The sequence below is a fragment of the Nesoenas mayeri genome (assembly GCF_963082525.1).
Source record: "Nesoenas mayeri genome assembly, chromosome: 1".
Classification (NCBI taxonomy): domain Eukaryota; kingdom Metazoa; phylum Chordata; class Aves; order Columbiformes; family Columbidae; genus Nesoenas; species Nesoenas mayeri.
Genome location: NC_137541.1, coordinates 201,847,959 through 201,871,430, shown reverse-complemented (window position 1 = coordinate 201,871,430; position 23,472 = coordinate 201,847,959). Strand labels below are relative to the sequence as shown.

Genomic DNA, 23,472 nt, shown 5'->3' with positions numbered 1-23,472 from the left:
CTACATCCAACTTTTCATTGACTTTACGGCCATCGCCAGGTTAACTTACGTATTCTAGTTAACACACTAACATGCATTGGCATAAGTCTATGCTTTTGTGGATTAACCTAAGCTAATTATAGCAGTCATTCCTGATGTACTTAAAAAGAAAGCTCCATTGGTGATGTTTCAGGGCTCATTCACAAACGGGTACTCAAGATGTTTGCCCTTCAGACCTATGCTCCTCATTACGAAACTCTGGAACCCAGCTGTGCACTAATTTTAGCCTTCAGAGGGACCGAATATCTCAAAGGAACCACTATCCAACTTTTTTTTGCTGAAAGGATCCTGAACAAAGGGACAAACGTAATCCCATTACCTCACTGCCGGAGGGGAGCTTCCCAGAAATTTTCCTGATGCGAGGGCATCTTTCATCTTTTTCTGACTCATGCCCACAGTACCTCTCTGGAATGTAAATGTGCCTGGGTTTAATGATGTGACAAGGTAATTAAGCGTTAATGTGTGGATGCACAGGGTATAGAACTTGCCAGATCTAGTAAATGCTGAAGCCAAGCTGAGGCGTTTACTACACTTACAACAGAGTGCTGATATAGGGTGCTAATGCCCTCACATTATTCCTGTTACACACATTATTTTTATGGTAACAGACAAAGAAATTAACTTTGTATTTGAATTTTGAATAGTTATTCCAGCAAGGAAGCAACCAGGACCCAATCCTGGGCACATGAGAAGCAACACAAAAACTAGGACATAGCACTATTATTATTTAAATGACTATAGTGCAGTCAGGTGCCAGCTCAGAACTGGACACTCCCCCTTCCTATTGCCCATTAGCTCAATGTGCTTGAGTTGTATGAGTCCACATATATATATTTATATGAATCTCATAAGAGCATTCTTTAGTTACAGAAAAGCAGACAAAAGGTCATAGCAAAACTGTTTGGATGAAATTGTCCCTGTACCTGGTCTTTAGATGTATCTAATGTCACACAAATGGCTAATATAAGCAATTGAGCTCTACACAATCTCATTCAAAGTGCATGTTACGGTTTAAATAAACATTTTTCCTATTCAAATGCAAATGTTCATGTTATAACAATGAACACTTGCATAATAGGCACCCAGTTCTCTAAATTCAGGTGCCTGATGACAGGAGATGGAGCTCATGGTTTGTCTTGGCTCAGGACAGCTGCTCTTGGCAAGGGAAGTGTTGACCACAGGAGGCTGCAGGGTCCCAGGTCCTGTGCAAACCTCACAGTGGGCATCTGCTAACCTGTTAAAAGGCCACCTTGGCGTTTTCCCAGCTTCATATCCCATGAGCTGACCCATCAGTCCCACCACAGTTGAGTCCTTGATAGCTGTGCTACCAGTTGGCAAAGCTTCTGCCTCTTCCGCTGTCATTTTCTTTTGCTTTCTAATTATGCCTTTTAGAATCATAGTACTATTAGTTGGCATTGTTTGAGTAACTCAGTGACACCACAAAGCAGTGGAAAAGGAAGATGATTTTTAACTGTTGGTATTCTGGAAGAGAGGACACAGATTGATGTGAGATGCCAAGAGGTTGGGTAGCATGGGGTTTGCAGCAGATGAATGGAGAGATGAGCAAGGTCTTCAAGGTTACCAGGAAGTCTGTGGGTGCTGCTTCTGGGGATCAGGTTCTCTGTTTCTACAATGGCTGTATTGTCTTATCACTTCCCCTACTTCTTATTGTTCATCAATTAACTGACTTGAGATAACAAACATCAGGATGTATCAGAGAGCAGCTTACATCTGAGGGACTCTGGCTTTTACAGCTGTGCTATGCTGAGCGTTTGCAATTGTCTGACTGTATCCTTATCCACATATACTGGGCTTTCAGTCATTGCAGCTACAGACATGCAATGAGTAGCCTAGAGAAACCAAAGCTTCTTTAGTAAGATACTCCATGTGTCTGTGTGCCCTGTGTCTGCATTTAGAGGAGGCTCACCATGGTCCAGGTGGCTGAAGGCTGGGATGCTATGAACCTCACCCGCTTTTTGAACCCTGTGTGTGACTGCAAAGCCAACTGCACACCAGTGATGGTGAGAGGTGTTTAGCACAGCTGACTCCACGTGTAATTGTCACACACCAGAGGGTGAACCTCATGTCACTGCCACATAAAACCGTTCTCATCACTGAGCTAGGTTTTGACTGATGAAGTTAAACCTGTGGCTTCCAAGTTCGTTTGAGAAGCCTCTTACATCCCTTGCTGCGAGTAACTATTAGCTTCAATGGGACGAGGTCAGATGACTCTGAAGCTGAAAAGGGAATTTTGCAACCATTAAACCTGGCAATGAGTCTCAAGTGTAATGCTGTATTCCAGAACTGCAACTTTTTAATGTCCTTAGTCAGTTAAAAAAGAGCAAGGAGGTAGCATGAAGTTGCAAAGTGTCTTGCCACCCAGGGTATGTTACTGAAATGGTTTAGAATATCCTATCAACTAATACTCTCATAGGTTTACACTTTGCATTGCCAAGATGATGATAGAGATGTCTTCTTAGAGGAAGTTAAGCTATAAAGGGAGGGACTGATTTTCTAGAGACCTACGTGGACACATTAATTACCAACGTTAATAAAAGGGTCATCTTTGTGTGCCTCATTTCTTAGGTGTCAAAATGGAAAGACTTTACAAGCAATCTAATTTTCAGAAATGTTTGTAAAAAGAGGCCTCACTTTGGGCATTCTAAAACTGAATGTATTCAGATCGCTTGCAATCTTAATAAATGGGTCAAAAAAACCTAGAAACTGGAGAGGCAGTGGCAAATTCTCTCTCTCTGATAATGCTGTATTATAAACTAGAGTCATGTCATTGAAAAAACCCAATGAAGGTAGCAAGATGCTAGCTTTAGAAATTTCAGACATGATAAAGGAGCTTTTTTTCTTTTTTAAAAAAATGAGTTTTGACAGGGATGGCAAAAAGACTGAAATACGCCGCCCTAATATGCCATCCACCTAGTCTGGAAAATAGAGTACAAAAGAAATCACTCAAACATCCAAAAAACAACAAGTGACTCTAGCCTGGATAGGTAAGTGAGCAATTTATGCATTCACCAAAGAATTGGCAAAAGTCCTGCCATGGCAGCCACCTCCTCCCTAGCCCTGCTCTGCATAGCCAGGCTCTCTGCCTATCCCAGTCCAACCTACTGAAAAGGAGGAGCTTTGCTCTGTCCATTCCTTATTTATAACTTGTTGAGAGCCAGGAGGGAGGGGTGAGCTCTCTGGTGCATCCTGCTGCTGCCTGCCCGCCGCCAGCCTTGCAATTACAACCACAAATGCCTCCCGTGCAGCGTGGTGGCTGCCTTCGTGCTCTTGGATTCCTCTGGCTGTTTGCAGTGGTGGAAGCAAAGACCAGAACCTATTACCTTGGGATTGTGGAAGAGAACTGGGACTATGCGCCATCTGGGAAAAATCTGATCACAGGACAAAACCTCTTGGAGGACAAGTAAGTAACTGGGGTCTCTGATAAACTGGAGATGTATTGGCAAATCCAAAGAAAATTTACTAAAGTGGTTAATATTGCTGTAAATATCTTAAGATGGCCTTTTCCTTGTTTTTCTTCCAATTATGTTATCATAGACAGAATTTCAGCTTGAAGGCAAGAGTGGGCTTTGGTTGATTTTTCTTCCATTGTGGTTGACTAAGCAAGGTCATAGTGTGTTTTTGAGTGTGAGGTTAAGGAACACATATATCGCAAAGTATCAGATAGTTGGTTCAAAACCCCCTGTGTGTGTTTCGTGGATATGCAGGTATTTTTGGTACTTGTTGTCCAAAGGCAAATTGCAACTTTGTCATCATCAAGCAGGGCTCTTTGCAATAAGACATAGAAGTCTGTTCAACTGGCAAAAGGTTCTAAGTTTTCTCCCTGAGAGATTTATAAAAGTTTGTGGACTTGGTATGACATTGTAAAATTCAGATGCGTATAGCGGTAGAGACACAAATAGATAGTCTATATATCTCTGCAATATGTGCAGTTATGGAGATGTCCATTTAGGAAATCTATTTAGATATGCGCTTAAGCACACAACAGTGAATGATCACACTGGAGGTTACCTGTGCTGAAACCGGAGTGTGTTGGTAAGCATTGTGATGAATCGTGTCCTGGCCAGAGGGAAACGGGCATCCGTTCTTGTGCTGGTTCTGCTAGACGTTAAATGGGGATGACGAAAACCTTTGGTGTCTCCCTTCAGTGTGGGCTTCAAACCCGCATGGGAAAAATGTTAAGATTTTGTTGATACCTTTGACACTTGAGAGGTAGTTTGAGGATCCTTCCTCTGAGTCTAGGCTTGGGGTTGGGGTAGGACTCGTGAATGAGTGAGGAGGTCCCAGTGACCATACCAGGTCTAGAGGCACACTGGGAGCTCCATGTTATGTCCCAGGAGTTAGAAATGGAAAAGTCCTTTCAAACTTTTCAGAAAATCACAAGCCATTCCAGACTTTTCTATAGTGGCTGGTAATTTTGGAATAATTTCCAGCTGGATTTCATAAATTAAAATCTTTAGCCACAAGGAGGAGGTGAGAAGGAGTTTTATTTTTCAACACAAAGTTATGCTTAGGCTGTTACAGCATGGTTACAGCATCCAAGTCAGTAGGTGTTACATTTATAGGTAGAATTCAGGGTAATAGTTCCCAGCCCATTAAAACAGGCTTTGCTGGAAAGGATGTTCTTCAGTTGTGTTAAATACTTGCATTTCTAACTTCCCTATTGTTTTTAGCAGAGGATAGCTTGCTCCACTCCCTAACCTGGAAGACCTCTCACTAAAAATAATTCATCTTTAAGCGAAGGGCAGCTACCTGTAAATCCACCCTGATACCACAGAGAGATTTGGAATCTGCCCTTTGAAGCCTGTCTGTTCCCTGAACATCAAGTGGCACATTTACTTCAAAGTCTGTGACATTAATGTGATGTTTTTTACATGGCATGGCAGGGAGGGATGATAGCTCATGTCTTCAGTCATTGCTGTAATGCAATAATTACAAAATTTTAATTCCAAAGGGTTTACCCACAGAACATTTTAAGGTAGACTATACATTAAAAGCTGGGGAACTGTTTGTGATGAGCTCCCTATGTACAGAACAATAAACTGATTCTTATAACTAGTTTACTCCATTTCCAAATTGTAATGAGTTGAATCTAAATGAAGTGCTATATTCTGAAATAGTAGTGTGTCTGCATAAGCATGTGGACTAAATAGTGAAGCAGTAATAGCTATTTTGACTATTTGGCTCTTTAGAATAACCGCCAATGTGAATTTAAAGCACTATACTAATAGGTTACTTTTCAGCTAATTAATTGGTTCCTATGGATATTATCAAAAGCATTGTTCCATAAACAAAGTTCATGGGCAAATTTTGAGCCATCCATGCTCTGCAGGCAGGAACGCTTGGGCTCGCTGAGCCTGGCACTTTTCACCGTGTGATGCATCCTCACAGCACCCATCTGATGGGGCACTATCCCGGTTTTATTGATAGGAAAATGAAGATAAAGAGGTTGCAGACCGACTGATTATCTTTAAAAGAGTTGCTGCATAAACATAAAGGAATGCTCCCTTTGATTCCAGCTAGCCCACAGAGATATAATCAAAACCCACTTATTCTTCACTACTCAATAAAAATGCTGAATTAGCAAGTGCGTAATGGAAAGCGTTACGTTACCTGGATAAGATAGTGAGATTTAAGAGATGATTCTCCATGTTGCTGTGCCAAAGTCAATGATATCTTCCTCAGCTTTTAGTTTTTAGCAGTAATGAGGGGAAAGGAGACTTTGGTAGCTGAGGCATGGGCCTGGCAGTCAGTTGAGCTGGTTCTGGCACTAGGCACATTATCTTGCTCAGCTCCCACTGTGCTGATGCTGAGTGGGCTGCTACTGAGCCAGGAGTCGTAGAGCTGCATCAGCATCTCCCTGGGTGTGAGCTGAAAAGGCTGCCTCTTATCAGAACTGATTAACCCAAAAGCAGACCTCTGTTAACACAGCTGTTCTTCTTGGGTGCCCATTTTATTATGTGCTGCTGCCGTGCTCAAGGGCCAGTCCACTGCTTGCACAGAGCAAGTATCTTGCTGTGCATCGGTGCTTCTTACGTAAAGAGAGTAATGAATCTGCTTGCCTCTGCCATTTGTCTTGTCTACTTGAAGCCTCAAGCTGTTCCACTAATTTTCATAATTTGGAATGCTGCGAATGAATCCAAGGCACTTCACTCTCAGCTCTTCCTTGGAAAATTAAGCTGACATTTTATGAAGCACACAGGACATCGAAGATCACAGACAGGTCCAAATGATGGCCACTGAGTATAAGTGAGCTGGGAAGGTGTTCAGCATTCCCTCCCACCTGATATAACTGGTGAAAGAGTTGACATCATTAAACCACGGTGGACTGAACACACAGGGTGCAAGATGCTGCTGTAGAAAAAAAGGAAGGTTTCACCACCAACATATTTTAAGGAACAAGCCCATAAAGATGATTCTGGATGTACTGCAGATCCTGGTGAGATTTTGTGGGTTAGGGTGTGAATATTGCTGCACTAGGAGGGTGAGCTCAGACCTGCTCCCTTTAATGGCGACATACGCAACAGCCTTTCAAAAGAAAGATACACCCAGGTGGTGTGGCTTGACATACATCAATCTTGCCTTCCCTGCTGTGGCTCAGCCCTCAGGATTAGACTTTGGTTGATAATCCCTTCAAATTAATTTGGTGCTAGTTTATATGATGGACACTTAAATCTTGTTCTGCTGGTGGTAGATGTTATTAAGTTTTGCCTGATGTAACAGCCCATCCCTTCTCTTTAGGCTACAAATCCTACATTTATCTCGGCCAAGTCTTGCACCCACCAACACTAACGGGTGGTTTTTGTTACCACAGCATCAAACATGGTTTGTGCAATTTGCCTATGAGGAGATCCCACCCAGATAAATGACAGTGAGGCTGTTGTCACAGATGCTAAACTAATGGCTGAGTCATCAGGTGGCCAAATGACCCAATTGCGTCAGCGAAGATGATCATTGTGGGAAGGGTCAACATCAAAAGAGCATTTGAGGTGAAATCCTGGCTCTAATGAAGCCTGAGAGGAGTTTTGTTACTGACTTCAGTGGAAGCAGAAGTCTGTCCTAGGAGGGAAACCATTATAGCCACACTTCAGAGCTTCATCTATGACTGTATGGGTTTGGCTAAACTCTTCAGTTGCATGTGTGTGTCAGAAAAGGCCTAAAACATCCTTTAAGGACATTGTGTTTCTCTCTTTTGTGGACACAAAGCTCATCTTGTTGTTCAGTGCTGTGTGGTCAGGGTACCATCTACAAATGAGAGTTGGCACCACTAGTCTCCTTCCACTGGCCATCCCTTTAGCATGGACATTGCATTGGCCTTAGTGCAGGAGTCATGGTTTGGTACGGGGTTACCCTCAGGAGGTTACATGACCCAGAGGCATCCTGGAGCCATGAGCAATGTCTAGCTTACTTCAGCCATGGGGAAAATGAGGTACTCGGGGGAAATATGTTATAAGCCCAGGCACAGAATATGTAAGAGAGTAGAAAATAAGGAAGGTTTCGCCACCAACATATTTCATGGAATAAGCCCATAAAGATAGCTGTTAAAATGGTTGTCAGTCTAAAATCTATGGGATTTTAGTGGAATAACAGTAAGAAAAGAAAGCTTGCATTTACTTACCGTTGCACACAGCAATGTGCATTGGCTATTTGGCTTGCTAACTGCAGGAGAAAAGTTGGGACTCCACATCTGGTAGTTATTCAGACTGCTGATTTTTCAGTGGTGATTACAGTGGCAAGCAAACTCTTTTTGGAATTGTACCATTGAGGGATGCAGCTACAGTCTTCTCAGGAGCTGTTTGTTTGGCCATGCACAACATGTAAGCTCTCTTTCAATTTCTTGCTGTACATTGTAACATAGTACTCACGTCAGCATCTCTTGAAAAGCCTAACAGAGGTTAGGTTGCTGTTGCTCTGTTTCTTAAGATAAGAGGTAGCTTAAATAAAGTGAAAAAATCTTTCCTGTGTGATGAAACAAATAGGTGTAGAAATTACACAATTCCAGGTGCTACCCTAACTCATGGTCCTACTCTCAGGTGGCACATTATCTGCATGTCTAGTCTTGATTTGAAGTAGAATCTAAATGACACTTGTTTTACTCTTTCTGTCATTTGAAAGAGTTGCAGGAGAATGGACGACTGTAATTATATTCATACTAATCTTAAGGAGTTAGAGTGCATTCCCTGTTAATAATTCCCTGTCTTATTCATACGCATTGCCAATTTTTCTTGGAGTTTAAAAACTGCTGGGAATAGTCAACTGGCAAAAAGAATAAAGGAAGAATTTGCATGTTTATCCTAATCTGAACAAGAATGATACACCTTGATTCTCTATGTAACCTCAAGACTGTCCTGGCTGGAGAAAATGAAGGAGGGGATTTTGGAAGCTTGCATTGGTACACCTCCAGGTTTGCCCTTTCATAGAAGAGGTGGGACTGGCTGGTTATCGTGACTTTCTGCACATGAAGTTCAGGCTGACAACTGAATTGGAGGGTGACAGTCAAAATTCAGAAGAGAAGCTCTTGCATCTGCACAAGAAAAGGTTCAGGTGACAAAATCATAAACCCACCAGGAGGATAAAGTGGTTTGAAGCAAGCAGGTAGCACGAAGAAGCAGGGACAAGGTTTGTCTTCTTGTGACAAGACAGGAATGAGAGACAGGAGACATTTTGGCAGGGAGTGCCCAGGAGAACAGGGACATTATGACCACTGGAAGAGGGAGGCAAAGGTAGATTCAGATAATTGAATGTGTTTAACCACTACAGCATTTGGAGAAGCCACTGCTGCAATAACATATTGGAAAGTCAAAAAAAATAGGAGATGCAATTGAAGGGAATGTTTATCTCACTGACTGAAAATGTGAAGTGTTTCCCAAGGAAGCAGATGCCATCGAAAGAAGACAGGGAATGGTGTTTGAGAACTGTTGTCAAAGAGAGGAGATGAAAGGTCAGCAGGACACTATCCTGAAGTCACGAAAATCTCTGAGGGACTCTGGATGTGGTTGGTAAGGAACTGCAGGGTAGGAGATGCACTGGGTCTAGTGGCACTGGCAACAGAGACTTCATGGAACATTGAGAAGAATCACCCACTGAAACAAAGAAGACAAACAGCTGCTTGAGGGAGGTGATTGTCCCACTCTGCTCTGCACTGGGGCGGCCTCACCTGGAGCACAGTGTGCAGGTCTGGGCACCACAGTATGAAAAAGATATTAAGCTAGTGGAGAGTGTCCAGTAGAGGACTGTGAAGCCGGTGAAGGGTCTGGAGACGAAGCCGTATGAGGAGCGGTTGAAGTTAGTTGGTTTGTTCAGCCTGGAGGAGACTGAGGGGAGACCTCATGGCGGCTCCAGCTTCCTCACAAGGGGAGGAGGAGGGGCAGGCGCTGAGCTCTTCTCTCTGGTGAACAATGACAGAATCCAAGGGAATGGCAGGAAGATGTGCCAGGGGAGGTTTAAGTTGGACGTTAGGAAAAGGTTCTTCACCCAGAGGGTGCTGGACACTGGAACAGGCTCCCCAGGGAGGTGTCACGGCCCCAAGCCTGACAGTGTTCAAGAAGAGACTGGACAACACCCTCAGACACACGGTGTGAACTGTGGGGTTGTCCTGTGCAGGGACAGGAGTTGGACTCGATGATCCTTGAGGGTCCCTTCCAACTCCAACAGGACATTCTGTGATTCTATGATTCTATGAAATCTTTGTGCCCCACTGATGGAGCAGCAGGGGCCGTGGCACTGATCCTGTGCCAGCTCCCTGCAACACATCAGCTGGCTGCACTGTGGCACTGGGTAGAGATACCAGCCCCACAGTTTGGCCAGATGATCCAGGTATCTGGGAGTGCAGAGGAGAAGTCACACCCACGCATCCTTTCTATGAACTTCCTATGGCTGATACTGTTAGCTTCAGTGTGGGTAGTCTTTCTGCGAAGGACTTCAAGCACTGTATTGCACAGCACAGCAACACTTCTAAAGTGGCACAGAGCTACCAGCTTCTTGTAAGGCTGAGGTGGGCACCCAAAAGTCCTCCTGGATGAAATGGGGCAGCCTGGACACCTAGAGTGGGACTCACAACAACCAGTGTGTGCTGTTCTCAGGTACTGAGGGCAACCAAAAGGACATGCTGAAAATACATGTCTCTGCAGGTAGAAGAACTGGGCTCTACTCCTCCCAGACAGAAGGAAAAGTGAGGCTGAAGTGTCTGCACTCCAAGAAACTCTCAAATATCAGGGCATTTTGAGTAGGAAACTCTTCTGCCCCCTGGAGAGTGCGGATCTAGAAGGAAAGGAAGCTGTGAAAGAGTCTAACACAACAACCAGAGCACCAGCAGCATGTAGGATTTGTCTCCCACAGCTGATCGTTTGTTTTCTTTTGGACAGTGATTAAACAAAACCGAAAAATAACCAGGGTCAAGAGGCCAGGTTGCTCCTTCCATGCTCCCTTTCTGTCTCCATGACTCTTGCATTGCTTGATACCTTGCATAGAAGAGCATCACCTACATTGTGACGGGCTGCAGCTGATACCCATTGCACTGATGGTGTGGGCTCTGCAACTCTGAATAGGTGGAGGATTTGAGTGGGCCTCCTTTCAGAAAGCTGGCACTAAAAGATTTCTTTTCCTGACTCCTAGATGGCTTTAAGTAGGAGGCAGACGCAGATCTAGCCAACAAGAACTAAGTCTTGGGTGTCTAAACCTACAGAGTTTTTTCAGCATGACTTCTTTAACCTCAGTATTTAACTGGATTTTTGAGATCTCTGATTTATACATTATGCATGATTTATGCATTTAAAGGAGTTATGTTCATATCAAGCACTTGACAAAGCCCAATAAAGAAATACACTTTTCTGGGGTACAGTTCTCCTTCTGCCAGAGAGACAGTGTATCCCAGGGGTGTGAAGTTATGGGAGAGTGCAATGTTGTCCGGCCAGAAAGCCAAGGGCATAAGGGCACTGTCATGATGGGGAAAGCACAATACCAGTGCAGCAGCTCATTTAAAATATTTGGTGGCTGATGAAAATGGAAAAAAATCTGCTGAAAAAAATCTCATGGAAATAAGTACTTTCTGAAAATAAAGTCTATTTTGTTTTTTTCTAGAGAAAATTTCTTATAAACGATTTAAAAAAATCAATTTATAATTAGAAATAGGACATAGCCACATGAATACATTGCCATAAAGTAAGGCAGCATGTGCATTTAGACTGCACTACTACTGACACAACCTACTACTCTGTGGTAAAGGCTCTTGTATAATAACAGCTCTTTCCCCCAGGCAGTGGAAGGCATTTTCTCGGTGAGCATTGTGTGACTTGCCAGGTCTTGCTGTGCACACAGACAGTTACCGCAGACCTGCTAATTCACTGAAAATCCAGACTTCTTGGCAACTTGCTCCTTAACCACACTTTTGGGGTGTATTTGTCTTACACAGGTTATTCTGTGAAGAAGCAGACTGAGAAGTTTCTGTCCCTTCCCCTCCATCCTAGCCAACTACTTCTGCCACAGCAGTATCATCACTAACATTTTCATTTGTGCCAAAATAGCTCTTGGCTTGTTATAAAGCACATTATTCAAATGAAAAAGTGTTCTTTTTGGAGGCTTTTATATTTGGAACACTTCAGGGATCTGGTTTAGACAGTGGCTGTGGAGGTGTAATGACCACAGACAGGGGATATTGTGAGTTACATTGTCAAGCAGAGGCTTAAAAAGGAGGAGCAGTGGATCTTGTGGTGGAGAAGTTACAGCAAATCATACATTTCAACTCATGTGACATCCGACACTTACATCACTGGCGCTGCACAAAAGGTGCAGGATCAAGCAGGTGAGCTGCCCAGTCACAAAAACTTGCTATGAGTATGAAATTGCTATATTTCTGCCAGCGGTACTTCAGAAAAACCTAACTGAGCTTTTTTATGAGTTTGTTAGGAAGGATGAAAATTCAAAGAATATTCAGGGGATGCAAAAACTCATGGAGCAGTCAGCTCTGATGAAATTTGTCATATAGTCTGCTGCTGGCTGTGTAGCAAAGGGATTCATTTCTACCCTTTTTGTGGAGGGTATTTAGGGACAAAGAATGTGTATCATGCTTGTCAGCTGTAACCTGAAGAGAAGTAAAAAAGATCTTATAACGGATGGGATGAACATGGGTTGCCAGTATGATGTTGTAGTTAAAAAGGTAAAATTAATTCCCAGTTGTGTAAAATATTGACTGTGAGCACCGCTGTCTTTAGTTGGAATATTACTTGCCTATTGTGTGAAGTTCTTGTGTTCAGACTTCAAAAGAGATAGAGAAATATTGAAAGGTTTTTAGAAAAGATCTTTGGGAAAGATTTGTTGCATAAAGAATGTCAGTGTACTTGGTTTGTCCAAAATAAGGGTAGGACACAAGTTAGTCAATTAATTAAAACTTATGCAAGTGCCTGCATAGAAAAGAAGTTCTTGATGGTATGTGGTTTCTTTGATCTGAGAGAGGGCTTGATGGGAACCAGTGGTTGATGTGTAGAGCTAGATGATGTTAGACTGCAAACATAATTCTAGATTGAAGGTAGCAGGTATTTAATAGCTATAATATGTCAACCACTGACCATATGGTGGGTTCTCCACTACTTGAAGTTGCTATAAACATATACTCTGGAATGTAGAAATTATGCATGTCATGCAAAAAATATTCCATGCTACTCTTCTGGGGTGTCAGGCTAGTTTATTAGAATAGTTCTTATTGGCTTTTGAAAAAGGTTAATTTAGTTTTCTTTTCCTTCTAAACAGTCATTCTTTCAGATGTGAGGTTTCAAACCTTTGAAAGAGGGAGAAGCTGCTAAAACTGTACAGAAAGGCCTGAGTGGCTGGTCCTCAAGTGAAGACTTGCAGTAACCATGATAAAGACCAGACTTGCAAGCAGGATGACTATTACTGTATGGAAAGGGGCTCGGGCTCTACCAGCACTGTTTTACTCCTCAGCTTTTATTCCACCAGCCTTATATTATATTGTGAGATGTCCCAGGGAACTATTTATCTGTAGTGAAAACAGCAGTTATTTGATGAACTCTTAAAGGAGTTATTTTGCCTCTAAATTATTTTCCCTTCCCAACACTAGGTTTGCAAGTGTGTATGCAACAAGAGGAGCCAATCGGATAGGACGTGTGTACAAAAAGGCTATTTTTAGGCAATTCACAGATGACACTTACTCCCAGGAGATCCCTAAACCAGCCTGGCTGGGGTTCCTTGGGCCAGTCCTCAAGGCAGAACAAGAAGATGTCTTTATCATCCATCTAAAAAACTTTGCTTCCCGCCCATACTCTGTGCACCCACACGGGGTCTTCTATGACAAGGACTCTGAAGGTAAAAACTGGTTTGCTCTTTCTCTTTTATCTTTTCCCCTGGAGTAGCTAATACCATGGCTAAAAGTTTGTCCAGGTATTTATTGTTCTGGCCATTGACATCAGAGGACTTTAGATCACCCTCTCATAAACTCATCAGTAATTGAAGCTGATGACTAAAACCAGAAACAGTCTCATCTCCCAAAACTTTTGCCACAAACCTTCAATGCTTGAAACTAACCCAGTGCTGAAACAGGTTGGGTAGGTTTTTTTTGCTTTATTATTTTCCCGAGTTATAAGTCACTGAAGCATCTTCCCTCCTTCCTTCTATTATACCTCTTGCCTGTTTGAATGGATGGATTTCTTGTAAGTAAATGTTTTCCTTTCTTTAGGGCTATAACAGAAATTATTTTATTTTCAGAAACTAAAACCTATGCATATGTATTTTGGTTAGAGGACTGTATGGATTTGCCTATATTTATTACTCTCATCAGTTTTCTGTTAGAAGATGCACAATGTTAGCTGACAAAATGTGTAGACAACTGATGAGAATAAAGTGCCGAGGAAAACTTAGAGTCTGTTAATGCATTTTTAAAGCCTTATCTACTGGTAAATAATGGATTTTAACTGTCAATATTTTTGATGGTTTTACCAGAACTTCTGAAATTTTTCAGAATTTCTCAGCTATTCCATGTTTTGAGTGCTGTTATTATTTTATAAATCTGTGATAAAATAGAAGAAATTACACATTTATTTAAGAAAAACAGTCAAGGTGGGGGCTAAAGCTTCCTTTTTTCCTTTTAATGTATTAGGAGCACTTTACCCTGATGGAACTGGCGGTAAAAGCAAAGAGGACGACTTTGTTGTTCCTGGTGGAAATTACACGTACACATGGCCAGTAAGGAAAGATTATTCCCCAACTTTGGCAGACTCAAACTGCTTGACTTGGATTTACCATTCTCACATTGACACACCAAGAGATATTGCATCTGGTTTAATTGGGCCACTGCTGGTTTGTAAAAAAGGTACTGAGCTAGAAGCACTGATCAAGCAAGCCCCTCTGCCAGGCTTGGCATCTTAACAGTCATTTTTGCTTTCAGGTATAAACATGATGGTCTAGAGTCTATCCCTACATAGCCCATAAAAAGGGGAAAGGAATAGCTGGGCCAATCCAGGAGCATCCCAGGGTAGGTATTGTAGCTCTGGGACAACCATTCCCTTCCTGCTCCCCTTTGGCTTCATGAGAGATAAGTCTCGGCTGGTGGAGGGACCACAGCATGCCAAGTGGCCAGCTGGTCATGGCTGAGACCAAAAATAAATGTTCCCAAACTGGGATCGTTTTAGGACAAGCAAAGACTCATTGCCTAGTAAAGGAAATTAGGGCTGGGCAGGTGACTTTGGCATTGGAATTTACATATTTCAAACATATGTTTTTCATAATTTTTCCCCATATGGATTATATACTTATTTTTGCTCACAAGTTGTGTATCACAACCATATGGGGATGTGTGCTGAACAGCTGAGATAACAGCCTGTCCCATGCTAATTTTCTGCTGGAGCTGTGAGGGACCACATACCAGCCCTTTCCCTTCTATCAGCTGAGCCATTGCCCCCTCTCCTCCTGGGCACGTGTAACTCTGTCACCTCCTCCTGGTACCTCTCACAGTACAAAATCAGCCCTTATTTTATATACAGAACATAAAAGGAAGGTATAAATGAAGCAGGTTTTATATATGAAGAAGAGAAAGAATTCAGTGTGGAAAGGATAGACCTGGTCTCCAGCTTAACTCACACAATTAAAATGTCTCATACCTTTGTTCTCCCTGAGAGCACTTGAAATCTGCAGAACTGCCCAAACATGTGGAACTGAGCTGATAACTGTGTGATAATAAATGAAGCTATGAGATAGCACATTCAAAACAATCCTAGCCTCAAAGGCCAGGTTACCTGCACGTAATTCATCATGGTGGATATCTGCGTGATGCTACTGCTGTAGTCCTCTCACAGGACTGACAGCAGGTGCTCCCTCCTGTAGGAAACAGGGGAAGCAAATGTTTTCATGTGGTCAGAGGTAGACTGGACAATTAGATGAAGTCTAAACCTGCCAACAGTTAATAATAGACTACTCAGTATTGCCACTCCTATAGTCTCAGGTTGTTTCCTAAATGGTCACTCTGATAATGATACTGAACTTAGCCTAAATAGATCATATTCACCTTGCCTTCGGCCTTTTTGCACTTAATTATCTAGTCCTAGGCTTCCTAGGTAGTCTGTGGAGAGTGAACCACATTTAGACAGCCATTCTGAGGGTATAGTTCACCATTCCCTTCAGTGGAACAGAAATGCAGGCTATCACTTGCCTCTCCTTAATTCGTGGCAAAAAAGTCACAGGTTTCTGGCTGGATCAGGCCCCTGGCCCAGCTCATTGTGTAGACACACAGATGCTAATACTGACCAAAGGGCAAGGTTGGGTGGAGTAGACGAATGACGGGGAAAATGGGACCACAGATATTGGGAGCTACTTGTGCTTGTGTCAAATGAAAGAGATCCTGAAATTTCAGCTTGACTTAGGTGAGGTTAATTGCCTTCTGAGGCACTTGTGTTCAAAGGCTGGGGCGGGGGTGGTGGTGTCAAGATGTCTTAGGAGAGCATCCTGCCCTACAGATCATGGACAGAGCACCAGATTTCCTCAAGTGCTCCAAACTTACTGTCATTTTTTAATTCAATCCCCTCCAAGGCTTTTTTTAGCACTTTCCTTTTCGTTTGCAATTTAGGAACTGCAGATGAGACCTCAATAGAAGGGACTGGTGCTGCTAACGCTTTTGCCCTGATGTTTAGCATTGTAGATGAAAACTTCAGCTGGTACCTCGATGAGAATATAAACACCTTCTGCTTAGAACCAGCTACAGTTGACAAAGAGGATAAAGATTTCCAGACCAGCAACCGAATGCATGGTGAGCAGGACTCTTGAGCAAATGGTGACCTACAGCAGTGACATTTCAGCAGGACTTTCTGTGCCTTGTGATATCTCTCCTTTATCTGTGTCAGCATGAAATGGGTCAAGATGTGGAAGTACTGCATTGATTAAAAGCCTCTCCCTAAATAGAGCACAGCACACTGGTTGCAGAAAGGGGATTTGGCTTTCATAGCCAGCACTGCCACTTATTTCACATTTTATCTTAGACAACAGATTTAAGCCATTTGGTCACTATTTGACCAGCTGTGCATAGAGAAAAGGAGGCTGCAGAGCACTTGGAGATGGGCATATTGCAAGAGTCCAGCATTTCTCAAAGGGCCTTATGGGTGGTGGGCTGACTGGTAAAACCACTTCTGGCCTTCAGAAATCCATTGGCTAATAGCACTTTGTGCCATTTGGAGATCTGGCCTAAGAAGTAAAGTTCAGATATTTCTCTGTATTTTGGTTGTTTCATGGAGCCTAAGAGCTAAAATATTTTGTAAAATGAGTCTTATTCTCTTAGTGTCATGATACATTGTCAGGTGTGGAAGCTGAGAAAGAGAGAGCTGACTAGACTGATTTGACTGATATAATAATTTTCAAATATAAATTGCTTAAGCCTGGCATATAGTGGTATATTTATGACTTAGGATAAGAGGGAATGGGTGTCAGGCATGTTAAATAGCTGCAGAACAAGTTAACCTCATTATCAGGCCTTTCTGGTGATGACTTGGCTTTTGCAATATGTTGATACCATCCAGGATGTTTTTCACAGACCCAACCAGGGAATTTGGGCCATTTGATCATCCAGACCTGTAAGCTAGCTGTTCAAAACCATTATTATTTATTAAAGAGTCTGGGAGGGCCTTATTCAGTGTAGACATTCAGACAGATTGTTTTCTGGGCCAGGACAGGATCATCCTTAGAAATGAGTAAGAGACACTTGGCACTTCTCTTTCAACTCTCATAAAGTCTCATACTTCTGTTTTTAGCTATTAACGGTTATATTTATGGCAACCTCCCTGGCTTGGAGATGTGTGCTGACACTTCCATGTCCTGGCACTTGTTCGGTATGGGAAGCGAGATAGATATCCACGCTGCGTATTTCTATGGCCACACGTTCACTAGCAGAGACCAGAGGGCAGATGTCATCGGCCTGTTCCCAGCAACGTTCATTACAGCAGAGATGACTCCTGGGAACCCTGGGAGGTGGCTGATAACGTGCCAGGTTAATGAGCACTTACGAGGTACGGTGCTATAGATCTCCCTGACCCTTCCAACCTCTATTTTGCAATAGAAAACTGAGAGATGTTTCCAGGGGAAGCAGGATTTGACACTTTTATGTGACTAACTGAACACTTTGGAACTATTTCACCAGATAAGCATCATGAATAGGAGTTTAATCACTAGTGGAAATTATCTGTGTTGGGCCAAATCTTCAGCTAGACAAATTATTTAGCTGTGTAATTAATACAAGGAAAGATTGCTAGACCCAGCACTGACATCACACTTTCTATGTAAAATGGAGATTTTGATGAGCAATGAAAAGAGCCTTCATCATCACTGTTTGTTGTAGATAAGTACTCACATTTAAAGAACTATGCCAGCTGAACACTGCACAGCTTTTTCCCTTACAGAAATATGATGAAAACTAGCAGTGTTTTCATAAACTTTTACATAAAGGAATTAGGAGGTGATATTGTGAAATTTGTGTGATGTGAGTGCCTGAAAGCATGTAACATAAATTAGCTCTTACAACAGCAGGCAACTTAAAATTGTTATATCAGAGATAGGAATGATTTGGGAGAATTTTTACATTTAAGAACTTGTACATTGATTTCAGTAGGATTTGCCTTATACAAAATGGACTTGATTCTGGCAAGCAACAAATACCTTCAGCATTGTAATAACCAGCCTCTCTGTTTTGATGGAAATCAAAGGGAGGTGATGCCATTTTGCATACTTCAGGAGGCACTCTTACCCCTAAAATCATTCTGCTCCCCTTACCCAAATTAAGGAATTGAGTAAATAAGTCTACTGAAGAGTGTCATTGATGGCAGTGGGTTTCAGCTGTGGGGTGATGTACCACCTTGCAAGAGCAGAGTTCTAGGGTCTGGCCCAGTGTAGGTGGAGGAAATCTTTAAGAACAGGAATTTACCCTAGCAATTGTTTCCAATCCACATAGCTCCTAGAGAGTTTTGAATGTGCATTTGTATCCATGGGATTCCTGACTACTCAGCTGGCCAAGGACTGTCTCCAGACTCTTTCTCCTCCCAGGTGGCATGGAGGCACTGTATGATGTTCAAATCTGCAAAAAAAACCTGTCTCGACCTTCACCACACAGCCACAAGAGAAGATACTATATCGCTGCTGAAGAAGTGCTCTGGAATTATGGACCTGACGGTTATGATAAATTCACTGGGCAGGGTTTAAATGCCACTGGCAGGTAAGCTTTCTTGTCCTCTCCTGTTTTGCTTTAATTTCAGGAGTCTGGGTGAGACTTCCCCAGTGATTCACCAGGGCTAGGTCTTGCACTGTTATTAATTTTAATTGAAGGGGCAGGGAGGAATAACTTTACATAACTTTGTTGAGGAGTTAGATTTGTAACTGCAGCGCTTGGAGTTGCCTCCTGGAAGCACTTATCTTGCTTCATTAATTCCATAGAGAAAGTGAGCCTGGGTGAGTTATGCAAAGTTCAGCAGAGTTAATGACCCTACATCAAGACTCCTCAGGCAGATTTCACACCTGCTATCACTGTATCTCAGAGGTGCAATAATGGTAGATTTTTCCCCCTGCTATTACTGATGAAGATTAATTGTATTACAGTATCTCCCAGGAAAACTAAGGAGGCTTAGAGACACATTGTGCACAAGTAGTGGTACAGGTCTTGCCCTGAGGTAGTTAGGGGTAAGTTGACATAGATCTTGCCCTAAGTAAATTGAGGTTAAATACATGGAAATCTAATGCAAAATGAATGCCTATTTGTTCACTAATTCATAACTGTAGTTCAGACCAGTAATATTTTCACTTGTCTGCTAGAAACGTGTATGCAAACTACTAACTCGGGGGGATGTTTCTCCTGTGGCTAGAGTAATAACTTTATCCTTAGTGAAGTGTTTTGCCTAAACCTCCAGTTATTTAACCAGTCTGATTTGTTAATTCCACAGTGAATCTGCAATATATTTCACACAAGGGATTGACAGAATAGGAGGGCAATACTGGAAAGTTCACTATGTGGAATACACTGATGCAACGTTCAGTAAGAGGAAGGTTCGGTCGGAGGATATGAAGCACTTGGGAATACTTGGTAAAGTGAAAGTTTTCCCCTCCTCTCATTACATTGGGTTTGAATGCAGATCCACTTGGATCCAGAGGGGAATTTTTGCACATGCAGCTGCCAGTTAGCCCTCTCTTGTTTAGATGGAAATATGTCAGAGGGCAGTTCCTCTTACACCTTTCCTCTTTTTTTAAGGCCCTGTTATAAAAGCTGAAGTGGGAGATACAGTGCTAGTTACTTTTGCCAACAAAGCCAAAAGGAGCTACAGCATTATGGCCCATGGTGTGAGTTTCAGCAAGCTATCAGAAGGTGCTCCCTACCTAGATGGTAAGTTTTGACGGTACTGCTGTATCATCGCATCTGTAATACCTGAGTCTAAAGATGTCCTGTTGCTCTGCAGGTTTAAGTTTTTTGTGGATGCTAAGGCACAAGAGGGATGATTTGATTAGTTTGTATTTACCCCATATGTCACAGCCTGTGAGTCTCCCCAATCTGCCAATGTGCTGGTTCTTCCCCTCGGATATGTGCCAGACAAAGCATCTAAAAGTACATGAGATCCATGTTGAGCGAAAGTCACAAGCCCAGTACAGTTTATGTTCATTCTGATCTAATATCACTCAACTGCAGTCACTGGACCTCCTCTAGACATGCTCCAGAATGATGAAGTTTTGATGTGGTATGGTGCCTCTGCTGAATTTTTGGATATAGCTGTCCATGTAGTATGGGTGGCTTCATCACTGACTCTCTAATCCACGTCGGGCATTGCTCTTGCTTTACTGCCAGGATAGTCAGTGTCAAAAACATCTTTTATCTGATTGACCTGGAATAGGAAGCAGTCATAATCCTTATTAATTCTTATAAATATGTAAATGCTGAAATGGGACATTTACCAAAGGCTACCTCTCATTTTGTGCAAGGACAGGACCTTTAACATCTAAGTTTAACTGTTAAATGTTAAATGTCACGTTTAATTGGTAGGTGCCTTTTTCAGTCAGTGACAAGAAACAACCTCTTCAGCGGTGAGAAATCCCATTTACTTTGAACACCTATTTTAGCAAAGAGTAGGTCACTCTTTGGAGATGTCTTTGTACCTCTTTCAACTACAGAGGAGCCTAGATTTGGGTTAGAGACTAAACTTTAGAGGACTGAAGTAAGATGGTCTGAATCTCATCCATAGCATCTACAGAGGTAATATTGTGGTCTCTCAAAAAGCTTTTGCTGCATTTGCAGCACCAAAAAGAAAGGTAGGTTTCTTCTTGTCTAAATTGCTTTGTTTCCACAACAACACATCAGAAAGAAACTCACATGACATAATCCCTCTTCTGAGAACTATGCTAAGATAATTAAATCAACACGTAAAACTCATAACATCATACAATAAAATCAATACAAAAGGCTTTAATAAGTTCTGTTCCCTCTAGCTGCTGACCTTGCAACACAACCAATTTACCAGCAAGCCCTGATGCATCACAAAACAACTGGCTTGAGTTCAGCCTTAAAGTTATCTGCACACATCCCTGTGCCACCCATGTCAGATGTAGTTCCCTGGTGGAAGTGCAGCTTCCCTCTGCTCGCAGTCCTGTTGTGCTTTCATTTAACACTCCCCAGTAATAGTGCCCATCAGCATTGCATCCTTTTGTGTAGAGTAAAATCAAACTAAATTCTACAATTCAGCAGCAGTGTGAGCTGCACACTTCTGGATCTTTGGAGAGGAACTTGACTCCAGATCCATCAATGAACTTTCTGGTCCTTCTTTTCTCCTTGTGACCCTTGTGTCTTGAATTTCTATAGTATCTATCTACAAGTGTATACATGGAGAGGCCCTACAGGGGCTGTAGGTTTACACTGGACGACCATGATTTTTCAAAGGATGTGCACTGAGTGCAGCTTGTTCATGTGCGAACACTGTACAAAAATATATCTAGAGATGTCTACAGATGTCTAAAGACATTTTTTAAGTTGTGCTCTTAGGAAATATTCTTCCACGCTGCATTTACCACTTGTCCAGTCTCAGAGGGTTTTTAACTCCAAATCAGTATTCTTCTCCTTACTGAGAACTGTTGCAGGATGAATCCAGTGGCATCACATAATGTAGCAGGAGTACTCTACTTTATATTGCGGTTTGTGACAAGTAGTATGTTTAAATGTAATACTGATATTTTTCACTCATGTCTAAGTTTCCGAGAGGATTCTCTTGGAGTATTAGAGAGGAGTATCAGATCAGTGCAATCTGCTGCTGTCAAACACACCTGACTGTGCTGAGAAAATCCAGTCAATGGGTGCCTAAGCGTTAAACCAAATTTCTGGTTTGATATTCCTCCTAGCAAAGACCAAAAAGTTTACTTAACACGTGTTGTTTTTACTACAAAAGGTAGAGGGCTGACTCCTTTTCCCAACTTTCCTTTCAAGCCCATTTTGTAAGTCCTCTCTGAGTGGATAGCAACACTCTTTTACAGTGGTTGAATTACATGAGTGGTTCTAAATCCACTCTGTGCAAAGCAGCAGACAATGGCCCAAATATTTTTAAAATAGCTTCTTCCAGACACTCTGGCAGAGGTTCCTGTGCATTGCTACAAAATCAGAAAGAAACAATTACCAGGATGAAATTTGATTCAAATTTCTAAACAGCCATGGCTGCAGCTCCACTCACTGATGTAATTGCTTTGTTGGTGCTTAATGAAAAGCTGGAGTCTGTGTTCATACCACAGATGAATCTCATGATAGGGCAGGTAAGCCAAAAAGATTAGTGGAAGCCATTTAAACCCAAGGATGGGTTTGGGATGCGTGACTTGTCTGATTGAATCCAGATAATCCAGATAATGTTGGAAGGTGTCTGGGTGAAGCAGCTAAACTTGTTCTGCAGGGAACAGGTTTGGTTGTCCCCATGGCACAAGACTCTGGTTAGATGTCCCCATGGCATAAGTACCCCTACTATGGGATAGTTTTCAGGCTGTGGCTGCAAGGAGGGGAGGTAGTCCACAGAAATCAGCAGCTATGTCTGACTCCCAGCTAATGCTTATGTTCAAGCAGACAAAACCTTCCCATAACCTTGATGCTCCTCATTTTTCTCTCTGCAGGCTATCTGAAGCCAGGAGCCCACGTTAAGCCAGGTGAAACCTTCACATACAAATGGAGGGTGCCTGAAAATGGAGGTCCGTCAGAGGTTGACCCCCCATGCTTGACCTATCTGTACTACTCGGCCACCGATGCTGTTAAGGACACCAACTCCGGCCTCGTGGGGCCTTTACTGGTCTGTCGGAAGAACACACTGAACCACGACGGGACACAGGTGCCCAACGTGAACATCCGCCTGTCCCTGGCAACACGATGGTGCACTGGGGGGGTTCCTACATTGGCCAGTTCACCCAGTTAAGAGATTTAAAAAAGTCATTTCTCAGGGCAAAACCTGACCTAGGGGGATGGTTAGGAAGATGATACTGTCATTCCCCAGTTTTCTGGCTCAGCCTTAGGTTTTCCATCTTTTTCATGCACTTATTAACAATGAATGCATCTAACTATCCTAAATAAGTAATTGACACTTTCTTTACCCTTCTGGCTGATGGAAGTGTGCTAATCCCTGCCTCTAGTAGAACATACTAAGGAGATGGCTACAATTTTGGGGGGAAATAAAGCTTTGTTTAAAAAAAAAAAATAAAAATGCTTTGGTAATTCTGCACAGACTTTTTCTTCATGTCTTGGCTTTCTTCTTGGCTACAGAAAGGAATAGACAGAGAATTTTACCTCCTCTTTTCAATCTTCGATGAGAATGACAGCTGGTATTTGAACAAGAATATCGAAGCGTTTACTGGAGACCCTTCAAAAGTAGATGAAAATGATGCAGATTTCAAGGAATCCAACAAAATGCATGGTATGAAATATCCAATATC

At 42.4% G+C, this 23,472-nt stretch overlaps 1 protein-coding gene across 1 annotated transcript in view; it reads left to right on the top strand.

The window, feature by feature from the left end:
• Nucleotides 1-3,290: 3,290 nt before the first annotated feature.
• The window catches only part of HEPHL1 (hephaestin like 1), a gene marked incomplete at both ends in the record, with an annotated part of 33,454 nt that continues 13,272 nt past the window's right edge, over nt 3,291-23,472 (top strand). The window contains 10 exons of the mRNA XM_080358621.1: nt 3,291-3,460; nt 13,130-13,374; nt 14,165-14,377; nt 16,127-16,306; nt 17,301-17,555; nt 18,586-18,754; nt 19,476-19,615; nt 19,781-19,912; nt 22,663-22,874; nt 23,303-23,453. Coding sequence (XP_080214747.1) covers nt 3,291-3,460; nt 13,130-13,374; nt 14,165-14,377; nt 16,127-16,306; nt 17,301-17,555; nt 18,586-18,754; nt 19,476-19,615; nt 19,781-19,912; nt 22,663-22,874; nt 23,303-23,453 — 1,867 coding nt within the window. The remainder of the gene's footprint in view (nt 3,461-13,129; nt 13,375-14,164; nt 14,378-16,126; nt 16,307-17,300; nt 17,556-18,585; nt 18,755-19,475; nt 19,616-19,780; nt 19,913-22,662; nt 22,875-23,302; nt 23,454-23,472) is intronic.